We start from the raw sequence: 19,669 nt of genomic DNA on the forward strand, positions 1-19,669 counted from the left end.
TAATTCAGGTGTAGCAGGAAGGTGTGCCTCCAGAAGAGTTTTGCCATTAGTCCTACTCCTGATAATCGACCACTAGCACTCATACCACTAATACAGACATAATAGGAAAATCTGAAAGTTACATTTCCTATTTTTAAATGTTAATCAGGCTGCAGTGCTGTACTCTGATTATATGTTGATCTTGATAATATTTTTGTGTGACACCGCTGAAAGTTTTTTTTCTCTCTACTTTTGTCTTGGCATACTGTATTATCTGAATTAAACTTCACAAGCACATTGCAAGCCTACTAGGGCCCCACTGGGCCTGTGTGCCAGGATGCACTTATGCCACAGCCATTCGTCCATCTGTCCACAATTAAAAAGAATCACTCCTCCTCCTACAACATTTTCAGAATTTAATCAGACAAGTGCACATTGATCACCTAATGAGTCTTCGCGTGTGTTCAAGGTCAAGCTTACAGGCACTTTTCTACTTTCACAAGAATTGCAGCAGCTCCTAGAGTATTGTTCAGATTTTAGTGGAATTTGGCCACATTGATCATGTAATTAGTTTTCACTTACACTGAGTTTAAGGTCAAGATTACATTTGTTTTTTTCTGAGCAATAACCTGGGGTTTGTGAGTGATCGTGAGCAGGGTAAGGTACTGCATCACTCGTGTTCTGGTTAGTCAGTGCAGGTATTTGTTAATGCATCTTATTCGCTGGTCCACTAATTAATATGGGCTAAATCATTCATTGCTTCATCTAAATGCAGTGCTAGATTGCTGGTGTAACTGTGCGCTTGAATTGAGAAAAAAACAAACAAACAAACAAACAAAAAGTCCTGTATCTCTTTTCTCCTGTATGCATATTCTACCACCCACTGCTTCATGTCCTTCCCTCTTTTATTTTTCACTATCAGTAATAAAAACTTTGAAAAGGAAAAGGACACCACCTCATCTCTGGTTGTCATTAATGTGTATGCATTTGTATTTGTAGGCCCGTGTCCCTACATGCAACACTTCGCTTGACCCTTTGACATAAACGGCCCTGTCTATTATGTCTCCTCATTAAGATATTTATCTGTGGTCGTGTTTGGTCTGCCTCTTCTTCGTCTTTCATTTATTCTTTCTCTCACTTGTCCCTCTCCGCAGACTTGGGTTACGCACCTCCATCAGATGGCGTTCTGCCTGGCTGAGCTGCACTTGTGGTCCACCAAGGGCTCACTTCAAGTTAAAGGTACAACTTATCAACATGTTCAATCTCCCTCCCCTCTCTCCTGGATTCCCTCCTTTCCTCTTTCTCCCTCTGCCTTGTTCTGGCTCTTTCTGTCATCACTCACTTTGTTGATGCACATTCTAAGTACTTAGATCTACTTTTGCAATCTGACTTTCACTTCACATCATTTCTCAACGAATCTGTTTGCACTTTCTCCTGATTTCATACCTTTTATACCTTAAATTCTTTATATTGTTTTTACCTTTTTTGAACACAAGCAGTTACAGAAACCAGGAAGACATCCATGTGTTGGCCAAGGCTTCCAGATTTGTTGACAAGGAAAAATTGAATATCTTATCCACTTTCTAGCTTCACTTCTTCCCATTTTGCTAAAATGCCTTTCCCACTATAAGATCGCTAGTTTAAAAATACAAATAAATGAAACAAAAGCTAACTAAAAAGAGTCATCTGGCTTTGAGAAGCTTTTTCCAAACAGTGCTGTACAAGACCTGAAAACTATTGACATTGAGAAACTGCCTTGTTGGGCCAAGTGTGGTCTAAGTTTTACTTTTCTGGTAGTTTTTGTGAGGTACCCTACTCTTCACCTATCAGTCCATCTCGTTTCTCCATTTTCTTGTTTTCTCTTCCCTTCCTTTCTGTCTTGTCTTTCACAGTCTGCTGAGCTTCAGGCGAAGATAGTGTCTCTCTGAGGCTGTGTGTGTGTGTGTGTGTGTGTATCGGCCTATGTGTACACACAGAGGTACGGGAGGGTGTTTATCATAGGTGACAGTGACATTTCCTTATTTGTTTGTTATTTTTTTCTCCCCGCTGTGTGTGTTTTCTGCTATCTGAGAAAACGTGGATAGATCCATCTGAGGGAAGAGACCTGGTCGCTGAGGTGTGACGCTCCCTATCACCACCTTTCTTACATCATATACGCCTACCTCAGAAACAAAAGTATAGAACTTAGAAAAGCAGTACAGTGCTATGAAATGCTGTGTGTGTGTGTATGTGTTCTGCATGTGCTAATCACATTTTTAATAACCGCTGACAGATCGACTACTGTTGCATAGGGAGACCTCAACAGAAGTCAACAGATTTTAAATAAGGATGCTGATTTGATCTAGAGACTGCCACATGAGGACATCAACACAGAATTAATTGGGGTTTGTGTCCTTATGTGGAAAAACCGAGAATTTTGCATAACAAAAAAATCCCGTATGAAGCCTTTTAATTCCTTAATTGTAGACAAAAAAGGAAGCAAGCTTACAATCTTTCTGTTACTTGTGCTTCATTGCTGCTTGGGAACCAAAAGGCCTGATTTTGATTTCCGTGTGTCCGCAATTATTCATGTGTTGGTGCATCAAGTGGTGCTAATCACCAAGTCATCATGTCCTGATGTTTTTTTACAAGGACACCTCGGGTTGAAATTAATAGAACAAAATAGAATATAGGACTTTTTTCCCCTCCTGTATCCCCGGTCTTTGTTGTGTCAGTTTTGTTTTTTCAGCGGCAGAAATATTTGTCTCTGTAGTTCTTTCACTTCTTTCTTTCCCTCACGTCAATTCCAATAGTTTTAGCAGTCTCCCTCCAGGAATTTGCTGACTTTTGTAAGTCCTTATACTGATGCTATGATTATTATCCTTTATACTGAGGCAATGATTGTTGTTCTGTCACTGATAAATTAAACAGCTGTGGCAAAAAAGTGCTGAACAGGCAAATCATAACAGTTGCAGCCTGCATAGACCCGGCATGTAGTTACTTTTCTCTGGAGGTGGACATCAAATTATGTCATAGATTATGGTGTAGATTTTCCACTAAGCATAAATCAGATCTGTTTGCCTATAATGACCATAGGGTGAAGGATATTTGCTCTCTTTGATGTCATGGAGATATAGTACGCACCAAGAGTACAATAAACCTGAAATAAACTGAGCACTGATTTTATACGCTAAGCATTATTTGAAATTTTGCCCACTTAAGCAGGATACTATTAAATTATACGATTACAGGATATAATTAAAAGTAAGGTAAAATGTGGTGATCGACTTTGAACAACTCGAACTTTAATAATGTGTTCGTCTGGATATGCGACAGGACTTCAGATGTCTCTTGGTAAACAAATCTTTCCTTGCATCATCTGTGTTAAATCTGCGCTGTAGGTGTGCAATAACTTCTTCCGAAACCCTACGCTGTAACTTGTGCCACTGTGCACGTTGCATAGATGGCGTCTGCAATGACTGTGATTGGCGCATTTAGTAAGATTTTCTCCTGTGCATTTATAGCTACTACATTTTTTGCTGTACATGGATAAAATGCAAAAGTATAAATCATGAATTTCCCGTGACACAAATGGATCACGAAAGGTTTTTCTTTCAAAACACAGATCCACGTGATTTGAGGACATCTAGATCATATTATGTCTGTCAGAAAGCAACCCTAAACTGTTACTTAAGGCTGTGGGTTTTCAGTGAGATGCATTTGCAAGACTGAATCTGTCCTAATTTTTAAAACCAAGCAATTTTTGCATATGTTTCCCCATACGGTATGTGTGGTATATGTGTTTGTGTGTCTGCCATCAGCTCTCCTGTTGTATTAGTGTGACCTGGCCTCAGGAGCAGCAGCAGAGGCAGCAAGAGTAGTGGAGCGATAAAGAAACGATGTGTTGTGCGAATCTGAAGCTGGCTGCTTATGGTTTTGGGGCCTGCAGGAATAACACTCACAGAAAAAGTCTCAGCTCAGCAGTTTGTGTGCGTATGTGTGTATATTTATCTGTGTGCATATATGTGGGTGTGTGTGTGTGTGTGTGTTTTTGTGCTTGTTGCATGCCCCGTGTATGTCGGTCATACGTTTCTGTAGCTGTCCACAGACTCTTTATCTGCTTTTTTTAAATGTATATGTTGCATGTGTGTAAATCAGTGTTTGTCCCTTAGGTGGGATGGGTGAAGGCACACTCCTGTCTTTACTAATACCCCTCAGCCCCCCTTCTATATTGGCTCGGACCCCCCCCCAGCCCACCCTACCACCTCCTCCTCCTCCCTCACAGGGTCTTATCTAAACTGTGGTGCTGGCAGACGGGACAGGCCACTGGCTGATAGCGATTGTTTATCCCACGGTGCGAAATTGCTGATCTGTCTTCTGCTTTTCCCTGACAGCTAGATGTTCATCTCTCTCTCTCTCTTTCTCCCTGTCTTGCCCCACAGATACAGATATTGGCACCTATCAGTACTACGATAAAGGAGAGCCAGGTAAATAGTGTTTATATTGGATGTCTGTTTGTGTTTAAGATAAGTTGCATTTGCCTTGTTTTTGGGACGTATGCGATTGCCTTATATATAAAGAAGGGCTTTTTGCTGCCTCCTGACACACAGATTATTGGCCCTGCGTATTTCGGTGTCCTACACACATTGACTTGTCCACATAGAGGCTATTAGTATGTAGGATTTACACCCTAAAACCTTATATACACATGCACATACTGCTCACACACGAAAATTATATTAGGCCTCCTTGGTTCTATCTCTTACACTGCCTGTGTTCCTGTTGACCCGGGGTCCTGTCACATAGCGATAGGAAAACTAAGCTGTTGACTTTCTCCTGGATCACATAGCAAGAGGCCCCATGCAGTCCAGCTTCATATTGCCTCAGGCCAGGAGGCTTCCCTTACCATCAGGAAGTGCTCAAATCGCTCTCCCACCGTCTTTGCTGCCTGGGGACGTTCTCCCTTATCCTTCAGGTTTCTCCCCCTTTTTTCCCACATGAGTGGAAACTCTCTTTTGAGAGGATGGGCTACTATATTATCACTAACAAGCTTGTTTAGCAAACTGCATCCATAAGCTACTGGGGAACAGTTAATAGATAGCTGAATAGTGCCAAGTAAAATGCATTTAATACAAATAAAATACTAGAATTATACAGAATCTTCTTGGTGAGTCTTTTAAAACATTTAACCAAACAACAAATGCTGTTATTTCAAAAGGCACCACTGACACTGTTCCACGTCTAAGTGAAGCCAACAAAAGATTGCTGGTTCAATTCCTGTCAGAGACCTAAATCCCTTTAGGGGTTGTGTCAGGAGGGGCATGCGGTGTAAACCTCTACCTCATCAAACATGTGAAGCTACAGTTTGTGATAAATGAGCTGGCCACGTAGCACTATAAAGTACTGCAGTTACACATGTTTCAATATGTAGGGTACAGTGACACACTTATATGGCTGAACTTTTAACATCACGCAGGCACAACAATAAAACCACTGCCAAAGTGAAAATTCACTATGCTGCTGGGAAATCCTTTTTTTAGCACCTCGTCGTGGGACATGAAGCATTCCCAGCTGGCCCCCGTTTATTATAAAAGAAAATGATCAGGAGCAATCTGACAGACAGGTAGACTTGCCTTCCAAACTCCCCAGATTTCTATCCAGTTGGGCATCCACAAGATACGCCAGAACAACCCTGATCTATAGAAGCTCCACAAGACCCAACAGATCCGCTGCCAGTGTCCCAGTGCCAGACACCACAAGACACCCCCACAGATCCTGGTCCATCCCCTAACAAGTCAAAGCTGTTTTGGTGCCACGAGGAGGACCCACACGATACTACGTAGATTATTTTTAATGTTTTGGCTGATAAGTTTTTTCTTTTTTGTTTTGTTGTTTTAGCCCAAGAGTCTAGCTTATCCTGAGATTTGTCAGCTTATATAAAAGAATTGACATGATGTTAATTCTGTAGGTTTTGCTTCACTTTCAGTGGAAAATATCAGGACTTGTCTTATCTGAAGACATTTTAATATTTTCATCTGCTGCAATTGGTGAGATGTTTTTGGCAAAACTACTGTACTTTTTTTTTTAAACGACTGCTCACATTTTTATGTTTGACTGCTTGGAAGTAATGCAAAGATCTCATCGAACTTGAAATGAATATTACTAATTATATAATGAATATTACTTTATAACCACAATAATTTAGACACTTGGGTTTTTATGCATCTAACAAAGGTTAATTGATATTAGCCTTAGCATTCATGTGGCTTTTTAAGTTTTAAGTTTGATTTGTTAGGGTGAACCAAAATCTAAAATCTGGGACCATCCTCTTTCACCTTACACACAGTGGTTTGGTTTGGTACATATTTTAAATGGAACGGGTTTAACTAATCTTTTCTTCCTGTGTAGTGTAGATATAGACCTAAGTATCTTTGTTTCATCAGTTCTGTAACATTCCTGTAATCTGTCGCAGTCTCACACTATATGTTTCAGCGCCTTTGTCGTGGATTTCCTTTGCTTTGTCACAGTTTTCTGTTTTGTTCTTATTTTGTGTACAGTAAGTCTCCCTGTCTCGTCTCTCCTCTCCGTCTTCCTTTCTCTCTCATCAGGAGGTTTTCTCCCTTCTCTCTCATCTGAGAAGCTGCCTTCTCTTTCATTCCAATCTTCAGTGGAGAGACGATGCTCTTGCTCCAAATCCTTTCATTTGGAGGATTACTAAAGTGTGGCTTGATATCAGAGTGGAGGGAGGAGTGGGGAAGCCGTGGGAGGAGGAGGGAGGGGAGAATCACAATCCAAAAGTATCACAACATTTTCACACTGCGGTGTAACGATAGCTTGGGTCATGATTCGATTTCATATACAATAGATTACATTGGATTACAATAGAATTTGAATGTTTTCTTTTCTCTGTGGCATTCAGCTTATATAAATAAGAGAAACTTTGTATGCAAAACTTTAAAAAACTGCATAACAATGATCTCCATAATGAGGTGGCATGTTTTAAAATGTAAAGATCCCTACAGGCCTGTAGTATTACAAAGCCTCTATAAACATGGGTTTGGATTTTTGATGTTTCTCTTCAACACTGAATGTTCATATTAGACCAGATAAGCAACATTCAAGTTGAAAACAACTTAAAGCATTTTTTGGTATGCAGAAATTGCTTTATTAGAATTATGTGGGTATGTTTAGATTAATTTTGATTGGTGGTGACCAAAAAAGTCCTCAGATTTTCAGTAACAGTATGCAATATCACCTTTTGTGCCATGTGTTTATGCAGGACCTCATCACTTATAGGTACAAAGCTGAGAAAAGCAACATTTTTTACTTTGCATGTGTGTAAAGTTTTTTGGGGGTTTTTGTTTTTTTAGTTTTTTGGTCATTTAAGCAAAATTCACATGTTTTGTTTTGGGGTTTTTTTAACACATTGTAAAAAAAATAATCTTTGTATATCAGTAAGACTTCAATGATTGGTTGGTCACTCTAGCCTCGAGCATCATTAAAATCAGATTTTGTGTCTAGTTGTTTGTGTTTACCTTTGTTGCTTCCACCTGTCCCCACTAGAGGGAGGCCCAAGCTCACTGGAGCAGCTCTGGGGGTCCCCAGCAGCCAGCCCCCCCCTCTCCACGCTCCACAGCCCCAGAGCAGGTGCCCATGTCTGGGCCTGTCTGGCCCTTCACCCCCTTATCTGATTAATACTACTAATCCTGGAGGTGTTCCTGCCTGCCAGAGAGGCGGGCCACCAGACTGGCCACTGTCTTGCTCAGGGCAGCCAGGCCGTAAGGCATGGTTGTGGGTTGTACTTTGCCAACATGACCCCTTGGAGCTAAGGGGATGTTTGAGCTCAAGCTTAGTTTTCTTTTTCTGTCTACATCATATAATAAAACTAGATATTTAAATAATCCCAAATATTTTCCTTTTTTGTATTTTCTATATATTCCAATAATTCTAATAAGTCCCTTAATATGGCTTCTTTATTGTTCCCAGCCATTTCCCTGGATCATCACTACTACAATGACAAACTCCAGTTCTGTGAAGGTAAGTTTTCCAGCAGTTTCCAAAGAGTGATTGTCACAATTGTGTGTTTCTTTGAGCTCTGGTCATCTCGCCATTGGATGACCATCCTTCAGAAATCACTGCAATACTCAGTCAGCTGTCCTGTTTTCCTCTTTTCGCTCTCTCCCACCCTCTCTTCCCTCACACTCGCACTGCTTTTCACCCAGTGGTGGAATACAAACACCCTTATCAGGAGACGAACACTCATCCCCCTGCCCTCTTCTCCCTCCCCTCGCTCTCCTGCCCCCTCCTGCACTCACCCTCCACATTCTCATTTGCATGCCTCTGTTTACCTCTTCTTCCCACTTATTCTTAATAGAGAAGCCCCACTCCTTAATGATTCGTTTTTAAAGATGAAAAGAGAGGCTGTAAAATACACAGATAGGCAAGTGATTGCACCACATTGGAAACACCACTCCTTCATTTCCTTTTTTCCCCCACTGAACTTCATGTATACGTGTGGGCAGAAGTACAAATTCAATTAACTGTTTTTTTTTTTCATTCTATATGCTTCTTTCCCTCTGTTTAACCACTAGAGATGGAGGGGGGAGAAATGGAGGGCTGGGAAATTAAAATAAGGGGGGCCTTGGTGTGGTACTGGTTGAGATATGTTCTGCTAAATGTGAGCTTGCATTTAGGAGATAACTTGTATAAGAGCACCAGAAGTCCTTGCTTCTCCTCAAGTATCGGTGTGTGTGCATTGAAGGGACATTTTGCTTTCAGTAGAATATTTTTGCTTTATAAAGTAAAGTGTAAACAACTCACATACCTGCTGGTACTCCGTTGGTTGTACCATTAATTCATAGATAAGGAGATATGGCTTTTAAATGTCTCACATTTTTGTTAATAGCTCCAATCAGGGTGACTGTCAATAACAGTCAATTAAACTTGAACTTTATTAAGTACTGTGTGGTGCATGTGTTAGTATTATTTCGATAATATGATAAAGATTAAAATGATGTATATAATGCTTAAAAAATTGGAAAATATGCAGGTGAGGTGAACGCAGTGGCGCAAATCACAAGATACATCTATTCATTCATTTTCTTCCACTTATCCAATTCAGTAGTAGCAGTTTTAGTGTTGGGGGCACATATGACTCATGAGATAGAACTGCTCATCTACTAGGTTGGTGATTTCATCGCAGACTCCATATGTTGGAAGCGAATCACAAATTGACCCCAGTGCATCCGTCAGAGTGTGAGTGTGTGAGTAATGGTCAGAAAGCCTTAATTAAAGGTATAGATTAAAAACACTGAACAGTCCTTTTTCCATTTACTTGTTTAGGTTTAGGAAAAAGTTGAAATACTTCTGCTTCTAGTACATGCTTTGACACTCTGGAAGTTACTAATCATTTAAGAAACTTTTTATTTGCAATCATTAAAAAAATGCATAATGTAGTTCTACAAAAAGCTACTTTCTTTATATATCACAATAAGCATATATTATAACCTAATCAATTATATCATTGTTAAAAGTAAAATGAAAAAATGACCAAAGTTTATTATCTATTTACATTCTTTAATGTATTATATATATTTTAGGTATTATACAGTGTTACATTTAAGATAAGATGTCATTAGTGCCCTATTTGTATAAAATATGCAAATAAACACCTAATTAACCAGTTTTATCATTGGCTATCAAGCTAATCTTTTTCAGGGGCTCTTAAAAACTCTGACTGTTCTGTTCAGTACTGTCATTTCCACCTATGCACTATTGGCTACTTCATCTTCTGCTCCAATTTCTTAAGTTTACTGGAAGAGAATGGATCAACTCAAAAAGAGAAACTCTTTCAACTAGTGTTTTGGTGGTGAAATAGCACAGCAATGCAGGGACACCATATATATATATATATATATATATATATATATTCTACATATTTAGAATAGAAGTATAAATTAAGCTTAAGCCTACATTATTTTGGCCTGTACAATGAAGCTGCAGGCAATAATAACATATAAATCTCCACATAGAAAGGCCTCAACTGACTCAGACCAGGACCCTTCTGGCTGAGTGCTAACCATCAAACATCTGCACCACGGTAAATGCTGTAGAACTACTCAAATGTGTCCACGTGTTCCCACTAGATTACTTAGCAGAGCAAATAACTCTGTCTTTAGTTCTTTCAGTGCAGTAGATTACAAACTTCCTGAGGTAAGGTCAGCTTTATTGCCAAAGCTTTCAGTAAGGAGTTCCCCATTGCCTCCTCAAACCATATTTGTGGTTGAATCACGTGGAGGGTTCATCTCGCTGTCTGCACTCTTAGCAAAGACAATTATGCTACAATCCTGGAAATCTGATGTTTGAAAAGTGGTAAAGGAATTAGAAAATGGATCACACCTAGAGAAAATTGTATACAAACAAAAAAGGGACCAATTAGAAGGAAATAGACTAAACTGACTGTTCAAATGATTGGTTATTGGTGCAACAGATAAACTAATAAGTCATTACTGATTAAACGACTGGCTATGTGATCATTCCCAGTGTTCCCATGTATGTGTTTGGTGTTTTTTAAAAACCTGTAATGTGCAAACATTAATACACGTGTTTAAAAAAAATCTTAATAGTTATTGGATTTTTCTTTCTGTTTTTGAACTAAGACATTAATTGTTTGTCTTGGAGTAGTGCAGCAACTCTGTCTGCATGCATTCACAAACACAATCACTGGCATGTGGACCGCCTGCCTCATCTACCTACATCTCCTCAATCCACCTGGCCTTCATTCCTCATGTCGTCTCTTCTCACACTCAGATCTCTATTAACTTTTATCATTTCCGGGTTTTGGGTGCCACATTCTTCTCAATTCCCATGAGTGGCTTTTTAAAAAAATGTCCGCGCCTGTGTTAAAAAGTTAAGTCACATGATCTCCCGGCTTTTCTTGTGTTTTTCCTCTGTAGCTCGAGGCTATTCGTGGACTCCCAGGAACCGCCGACCAGAAAAGCTACGCGATTCGCTGAAGGAGTTGGAGGTACCCGCCTCCTCTTTTCAGTAGCCCCCACCACCAACTTCACCACCACCATCCCTCCTGGATGCCCCCCATCTTCTTCCTCCCTCTGGGGATTTTTGGAGTTTTCCCTTTCCGAAACGGCCGATTGATTAACAAATAGGGGCATTCTCTCTTTTCTCCCTCTCCCTTCACTCTCCCTGTCGTTCCCGTTTGTTCTCCTCTCTCCCTCTTCTCTCTCATCACCTCTCTTTTGGCCGAGTTCTGTCATCGAGGGGGATATTTGAGGGGATCAGGGGGCTGCCTGCAGCCCCCTCATCCCTCCTCTTCCTCCTTCTTCCCCTCGCTCTCCTACCCCCCTCCCTTCTTCCCCTCTGTACTTGTAGCAGTACAGACCTAGCTTTGTTTCCTGGAACCTGTCTGTGGCTGTCACACACACAGATGCACACACACACTTTCCCCACCCATCCACCTCCCTCCTCTCACCCGTAACCATTGTCTGAAACTAGAAACACCCCAGCTCACCTCCACACCCCACCCTCCGCCTCCTTTTCCATCCCTCTCTCCTCCCATCCAATCACCCCAGCTGGGTTTGGAATGTGGCAGGAATGACTGACCTTACACACACACACACACACACACACACACACACACACACACACACACACACAGTTGTTACCTGCACCCCTTTCTCAACCCTCTTCCACCTCTTCATGAGCAGGAACTGCTGCAGTGACCTCCTGTGGTGGCAGTTGCCTGGTACTGTGTGCTACCAAGACAATTTATGCATTAGAAAGTTAGTGAATTGTGACTCCAGAAACTTACACAGACATATTTTTTGCTGTTTAATTTCCCACTCTGTCTAAAGCACCTGTCTGGTCTCAGCTCACTTTTGTTGCGTTACTTGGTTCACCTCTGTCTCTTTGTCTTTCTCTCCGTTTGTCCATCGTGCTCATTCAGGAACTGTTGCAGACCAACACCTGCATTCACACCAGATGGAGAAACAAGCACTGCTGCCAGGTATACACCCTCCTAAACCCAAGACCTACTGCGTGGAAGTAGAGACACACACATACACTCAGATGTGTCTTTGTGGGTGAAGTTTCAAGAGTTTCTCTTTATTATACTACCGCTTACTAGTTCATCTCAAACAATATCAGTATAATTACAACATTTTAAAAAATCCCTAAGGCTGATTTGCATGTTGCTAATCCTGGTAAAAGCAAGTTTCTAGTTTTTTAAATGTTAGTAATATGTGAATTTGTTTATTGTGTCATCCCTGAGCAGGATCATTTCTTTAACCCCAGAGTAGTGATTCTGAGAGTTAAGCTAATTTCTTTAGAAATTAAACTTGTATTAAATTATCAGTTTTATTTTGCTAAGATTAACACAAATTTCTTTAGTATCTAACCTACAAGTCCCTCTTTAGGACTCTCGGTTTATAAAAGAAAATGATTTCCTTCACTATTTTCTTTCTTTCTTGATATGAGCTAGAAAGACTCACTCTAGACATATTTCTAATATTGAAGCTAATCTAAAGAGTAAACAAATTCAAACTATGCCAGCAATCATAACAAGGATAAATAAACTGTATTTTATTCAGGTTCATTTTTCCCAGCTTCTTATGAGCATGAATGGAAGCCAGAAGCTGCTGTTTGGTTTAGTATCATCATCCTTGGGTGGTAGTAGGAGCACGTCGAGCTGCAGATCTCCTTTGGAGCCACGCATTTCTTGTCTTCTTTATGTCTTGATTATAGCTAAGTCAAAATCTGGGACATAGTCTCAACATTTAGGAAAATTACCTGGTTTAATTTCAGATGATAAACTTCATATGTGCTGTCTTCTGCATCACTAGAAGTTCAATTTTCGCTGTTTTATGCAATGCATGCTTCACGTTTCCACTAAAGTTCTTCCCAAAGTTACCTGTTGGATTTTAATTGTGATGTTACACTTGGTGCACACTTGTACATTATCTCTGACATTAAATGGGCTTTAAACTCAACAAAGGAGCTGCTCATTGTTGAATGGTGTAATAGAGAGACTAGACTAAATCTCTTTTAGCTGTAGTCGTTCTGAGGTTTCTGTTTTTGTGTGTGCTATCCTGCAGGTCATGCTCAGCAGTGGAGTGCTGGTGACCCTGACTGTACAAGGACCTCAGCTCGAACAAGTGTGTATAGACCGTACATTAGTGGGCCGACTACCAGCCAGCACGGTGACGCATGGTTAGTTGTAGAGGCACATTGACATAATGAATTCTTTACCCCCTAGCACATCACCACAGGACCCTAACTTTAAAAAAAAGCCTAGACTTTGAAGAAAGTGATCCTGGCCCTTACTTATTGACTTTTAGCTTTATAAGCAGACATACTCATATACTTAAGCCCCCCTATAAAATCAGGCTACTTCAATAGACAGACTTTAGGACTGCATTTTTAAAATGTGAAAATTGCAAACATGCAATTTTGGTCTAAATTTGGACTTTTCACTGTATTTTTCCTGTCAAATGGGCCACATCAAGAGAGCCTGAACTTTTTATTTAGTCAGAAGTTGTCCGTTTTACTTAAGTAAGTAATAAATAAACTGTCACATGACAGGGTATCTTTTTACATCTAATATTCCATTAAATAACTGAAAGTTCCTTTTTTTCACCGTAGAAAATGAGTTAAGTAGCTTAATGATTCCTTTTCTTTGTGTTTTTTGTACAATGGCACCGTTGTAAAACTAGGATGACTTAAAATAGAGTAATCTGTAACTTTACACATTTTTTCTTGAACTGTAAGCCCCAGACTTACTGATGTATTGTTGAAATTACACTTCATTTTCTTAAGACTCTCAGGCTCATTAGTTTTATAAATGGATGCTATATTGAACACTAAATTACACTAAATTAAAGGGGAGCAATTTGGAGAAGTTTCTTTTTTATTATAGCTTAGAAGCGAATAATCTTACTGGTCTCATGTGGCTGTTAAACTAAAATGAGTTTGACACTTATTTGTTTTTTAAAGTCCAGTGATTGTAGCTGTATGTTTCAGGCATTTAAAGCAAGTACAGTTTGATGTATGTTATATGCTTTATTGTAAAGGTATAATAAGAAATTTCTTTGCTTGACCAAACGGTATGAAAGATGAGCAGCGTTTGTATTGACTGGAGGTTTTTAGGCTATGTGGAACATGCATTTTACATTAAATTAAAGTGTTTCAATGCTATATATTTGTGGCCCTTAATTAGTGGCCCTGAGTGCTACTGGGTTTGACAGCCCTGATCAGCTGGTCCAAGACATTCAGGGAGCCTTTAGTGTACAATTAACATCATAAGACATTTTTGACTGTCGTATTGGTTACTTTGGTGCTGCTGATGTTAATTAGTGCTGTTGCAACCGGCATGCCCATTATAGTTGTAAACAAAAGGCTTTCTGGTGTATTGTTTTTATTTTTGAATTTACTGAAAGAAAGTCTGTTTTTTAGGTGATTTAAATATTCCAGAGGTTCATTGAGCTTTAAGCAGATTTACAGACACAAACATCATGCCCGGCTACCTCTCTCTGCCCACGGCAACAAACAAACAAACAAACAAATGTGGACGCATTAGCATTTAAATGTTCAGTTTTATAAAAACCACAATGACGTCTATACCTTGCACTTTCTCTTGCAGCGGCGGCACAGACTATTTCACCTGCTCACCCCACATGCATCTACCGGCTACCCTTTCCTCACCACTCTGTCACGCAAACACTCTCTCGCGCCACACGCGCCAACTCAGACACACATAACAGGTGCCACAGGTGAGCAAGGCGACTCTGCTAGCTAATTGCGGGCAAATCCTTTTGTGCTGTGTGTGTCCAGGGGCCTTCCCTTAAGAGCATCCATCAGTGTTTTTCCCTCCATCGCGCGTTCCTCCAGGGAGTACCGCCCCCCTCGCGCTGCGCTCCCTCGCTCTGCAGACCTGGCAGGAGAGAATAAAGGGCTGTGGACACCGGCCCAAATCTGCTAATTATTTCTTTCTTTCTGTATCAATTATTTGTTCATAACACCGCCCTCCCCACTTCCGCCCGGGGTCTCTAGACACTTGATAAAGCCCCCATAGTACACACACACACGAACACACAAGCACACACACATAAATTGGCATACAGACATACACACACTTGTCCCCATATGCATACATTTGCGATTACAGATTTTTCATTTTTTATTTTTTTTTACCCTCTTATAGACAAACAAACACTTTCTGTATGTCCACACACAGACACACACAGGTACACACACACTAACTCATCTCCCGCTGCGCTCCATTCAAAGCCTCAGAGGCACTAATTATTAGAGTAATGGTTGTGAGAGGGTGGGTTCCGGGGATTGTGTGTGTGTGTGAGTGTGTGTGTGCGTGCGTGTTTTCAGGGTGGTGCAGTAGGTTAGAGGTTCTCACATCTGCCACTTGTTAAATTAGCCTGAGACAATTAGAGTAGAGAGCCTTAGTGGATCACACCATCTAATGCTTACAATGTACAGTCACTAAAACAGTTTACAATTACAGTTTTAATTCCTATATGCGTGTGTCTGTGTGTTTTGGTTTTTCTTGTTGTGTAAGGACATATGTGAGGTCAAAGTGTGTTAGATTTTTTTTTATATATCTAAATTACTGCCATGTCAGATAAGTTGAAAACTTACTTAAATTGCTGCTCATATTGATATTTTTTCAACATCAGTTAATGTGAATATTATTTTCTCCATCGTTTTATCCCATATGGAAAAGATATATATAAATCTTATAAAGTTTTTATCTGTCTTGTATGAAACTTGTATGAAAAGCATACAAGAGTGAAAACACATATAAGATCCCTTGAAAAATTATATAATGAAACTTGTATGTTTTGTATACTTACTAAAAAAATATATGAAAGTAATGAGAAAGTGGCCACTTTCATGAGTAAATCATGTAAGCCTTATATGATTTTATATATGATTTACTCACGAAAGTGGCCACTTTCATGAGTAAGTCATATATGTTTACTATTTCTTTTCCATATGGGATTTGTTTAATGCATGAAAAGTAAACCATAACTTCCCGCAGCCAGCCTTTTACAGCCCAAAGTGTATGATTTTCTGTCATGTGTTAGACAGGAAATCCTCATATTGTGAGAAACAATATTTGGCATTTTGCTTGACAATTATGAAAATACTTTTCCTTCATTTTCTTTTACTCAAGCAATTAATTGGCTAAATATTGCAGCTGTAGTCGAATCTTAAATTAAAGTCTAAGCCGCTGCGTAATGCCAAAGAATTCATTTTCATTGTCTGAACGGGATTGGACAACTTTCTAAATGGAGAGGAAAAAAAGCTTTTTGGTGTTTGTATGCAAACGGAAATCCCTTTGATTTGCATGGTTTCAGCTAAATGTGAGGTTTGGTACTTAAAGCAACTGCATCCAGGTCTGTCACTCGCACTCCTTTGTTAAACTTTGCATCCTGAACGCTGGTTACGACAGTGTTCCTACCATGAGCTCTGATTGCATCATAAAGAGCTACAGATTACAAACATTTTACACCATCAAAGTATTAGCAGCTTCCTTTGGCCGATGGCTGGGCCAAGCTGCGCGTATGCTCCACGATTAAGCATCCTTAAGTGATTTTTTCATAGCCGGTTTCATTTACCACTGTTTAAATGTGCTTTGGTTAAGCCCATTGGCCTCTTATGTCAACATGCTGCTGAGGAGATGGCATTAAATGGATTTAGGGGACTGTGTGTTTGTGTGTGTGTGTGTGTGTGTGCATTTTGTCTGAGTATGTTTGGTGGGGCCATGTGTTAGCTTTGCCGTATGCTTGTGGGCGTGAATGCACTTCTACATGTGTTACTGAGTGTAGAAATGCATGCATAAACTGTGGTTGCAGGCTTGTCTGTATGAATGTATTTGTAGCTATCCGTGCATTTGTCTAAAATTGTAGATTTGAATGTGTATAAAATGTGTGTGCGTCTGGGGTGTTCACGGGTGGGTCATGAAGGTCTGGTTCTTAATGCCAAATCAGCCACCTGGTCCCAGATTGGGCCACAGCCTGGGTTCACATCCCTTCCTTCATTTGGAAATGAATGGGATTAATCTTAATCCCGTTTATAGACACCCATCGAGATCAATACTAAACTGCATTTAACTCGATTTGTCTATAATCTATTACAAAGACGCTTACTACTGCATTAAATGTTGTTTTGTAAAGCTAAGGCATCGTTAATGGCTGGGGTTTTTTTTTGTTGTTGTTGTTTTGTTTTTTAATGGTTTAAGCCTCGAACCAGTTTTAGTTACGAATGCTTTATAATCCAACTTCAACATGAGGACAACCTGACTCAGTTGACCTGATTTAAAATGCTAGTTTTTCTGCATTTCTCTTCGCACGTGAATATTTGCATATTAATTTGAAATTTTCACACAACGGGATAATTTGACGTGTAATCGTACCAATACCCTACATTTATAAATACACACATACCATGATTAATTGCTGGTTAGATTTCTGAATCTCGGGGTGCAGCCTTACTCGTTCAACTCAAAGCAGCAGATATCCTGCATGTGTAACAACACCCCCACCCTTTCCATTTAATTGGTTTCATAAACAGATTAATTTGAAGGAGAGGGAGGCTTAATTGCTAATCAGCGTTTCCATGCAGCTCCTGAAGAGTTGAACAGGATCAAGTGTGTTCTTCTACCACAAAAAGGCCTTAGAGCTTCCAGTGCGCTGACAGGAGGGGAAGAGATACAGAGGAGGAGGGGATGCAGGAAGGTGGAGATAGGAAACGAGTAGACTAGGTGAAAAGGAAAGAGTAGGAAGGAAGAATTATTGACGGGATGTGAGACAGATGCTCAAAACTAATGGAAACCGATGAAGGGTGATAAGCTGCATTAAGGTGTAAAGGAGAGCATAATGTTTAGAAAGGATCTCCAGGACGCTGTGCAGGTTGCAGAGTTAACAGTGTGGAAGCTAACAGGATAGGCCTGGATATTTTCCACATAAAAAGCCCAGTCTTTATTACTTAATGTGTCCAGCTGTCAGTGATTAATGATGAATATTAATGAAGCTATTGCAGACTTTGTAGATTTACAATCAGAAAAACTTGATGAATCATAACATGCAGATTTGCTACTAAATTATTCCACATTTTTCTCATGTGTTTACAAGTAAAAGCTGTAATTGTGCTCTAATAATATGGTTCTCCTCAATAGCATACAGTTGTGGTGGTTTTTTTTGTTCTGCTTTGAATGATGACATTTCGTGTGACGATGTCTTTGCCAGCGGTGCTGAGCGATAGGCTGATTCTGCTGTCCTTCCTGGAGCAGAGCCAAGTGGCAGCAGTCTACCTGAACAAAAAGACCCAGAACTCCCCAGAGACTGGCAGGCGAACAGACAAACTCTCACCCTCTGAAATCAAGGTACAGTAGAACGCATTGATGGAGAAATGTGTGTGCTTAAGCATGTGTGTCTTTAGGTTGACGATTGAAAAAAGAGAGGGAGAAGTGTTTAAAAAATAAAAATAAAACAGAGGCCAAAAAGAAAAAGTGCACTCAATGTAGCCAGCTGCTTGGGAAACACTTCCAGAGTGTTTTCTTGGATCAGTTTCACATTCGGTAGGGTACTTTTTCTTGTTGAGATTAAGTAAAACAGTTACATGTCCTTTCAGTGGACACCAGAGAGGAAATGCCATTAAAATAAACTATGAAAATGCTGCTAGGAAAGAAAAAAAACATGTTGAAGCTCGGTCAGAACCTGCTGGGTCCTTGATTTGTTATTGACCTTCTCCCTGTGACAGCTAGATAAAATTACCAACTCTGGCTTGGAAAGTCCACTAAGAATAGTTTCCTCCAGTCTGGTCTCAATCTATATGGACGGTGGCATGATTTTTGTAATGTGTAGACCATCACTATGGATTTGACAAAGATGTGAAAATGAAATCTTATTTAAATGGCTGTAAATAATAAACTATTAATCCAATATTTTTCTCATCACATTTTCTTAAATATGAGGTTGAACGCTCGGCCTTGTGGCAAAATGTGAAGAGGTTACAAAAAAGAAATCTGTTCATGATTGCGAACACAAATTATTTCATTTTTGTGAAATTAGAATGAATTTGAATGTAATGCATTTCAGTGGGAAGTATGTTTCATGTCTTTTGCATGTATTTTATCCAGACTGTAACCTGTGTCACCCTGCAACTAATAAAATGCTTTTTAATAAGATGTAATAAGATGTTTCTGTAAACCTAACTAAGAAGTTTATAAAACATAAACATATATCCTGAACCTAACAAAAAACCTCTTACTACCTAAACCTAACACAGTTTCTAATGATAATTAATAAGGCAATTAGAGTAAAGCAGTTGAAGTCCCATGTAGGCCTCCAACTGTGGTCTGTGATGTAAACGATGAAATGATTCACACCACCACCAACTGATCTTTTCATGCTTTAAAAGAGGAAAATATTCCATTTGTACACATGACATGAATCAGCACATATGAGACCAGTCAAATGGAAAAATTGTTTTCAGAGACACACTTCAAGAAAATGAGGGTGGGAAATGGATTAAAAGTCATAAATATTTCTCCAACTGGTTCAGTTTAGTATTACATCAATACAATATACATTATCATGAGAATGTAGCCTTTATAGCTCACATGTTCCCAGTTTGACTCTGGCTCTGTGACTTCCCTGTTCCTGTCTGTTAATCTCCA

General features: G+C 39.7%; 1 protein-coding gene across 6 annotated transcripts in view; it reads left to right on the forward strand.

The window, feature by feature from the left end:
- The window catches only part of wdpcp (WD repeat containing planar cell polarity effector), an 85,856-nt gene that overhangs the window by 23,427 nt on the left and 42,760 nt on the right, over positions 1-19,669 (forward strand). For 4 of the 6 annotated variants that reach the window (XM_085183558.1, XM_085183556.1, XM_085183555.1 and 1 more), the window contains exons 2-8: positions 1,134-1,218; positions 4,401-4,445; positions 7,945-7,995; positions 10,914-10,984; positions 11,921-11,980; positions 13,068-13,182; positions 18,237-18,373. In XM_085183558.1, the coding sequence (XP_085039684.1) occupies positions 1,158-1,218; positions 4,401-4,445; positions 7,945-7,995; positions 10,914-10,984; positions 11,921-11,980; positions 13,068-13,182; positions 18,237-18,373 (540 nt within the window). In that variant the 5' untranslated portion in view covers positions 1,134-1,157. Of the gene's footprint in view, positions 1-1,133; positions 1,219-1,875; positions 3,948-4,400; positions 4,446-5,944; positions 6,006-7,944; positions 7,996-10,913; positions 10,985-11,920; positions 11,981-13,067; positions 13,183-18,236; positions 18,374-19,669 lie in introns of those variants that run through there. The other 2 variants (XM_085183561.1, XM_085183559.1) reach the window with 2 other exon arrangements.

The sequence above is a fragment of the Neolamprologus multifasciatus genome, chromosome 13 (genome assembly GCF_963576455.1).
Source record: "Neolamprologus multifasciatus chromosome 13, fNeoMul1.2, whole genome shotgun sequence".
Lineage (NCBI taxonomy): Eukaryota > Metazoa > Chordata > Actinopteri > Cichliformes > Cichlidae > Neolamprologus > Neolamprologus multifasciatus.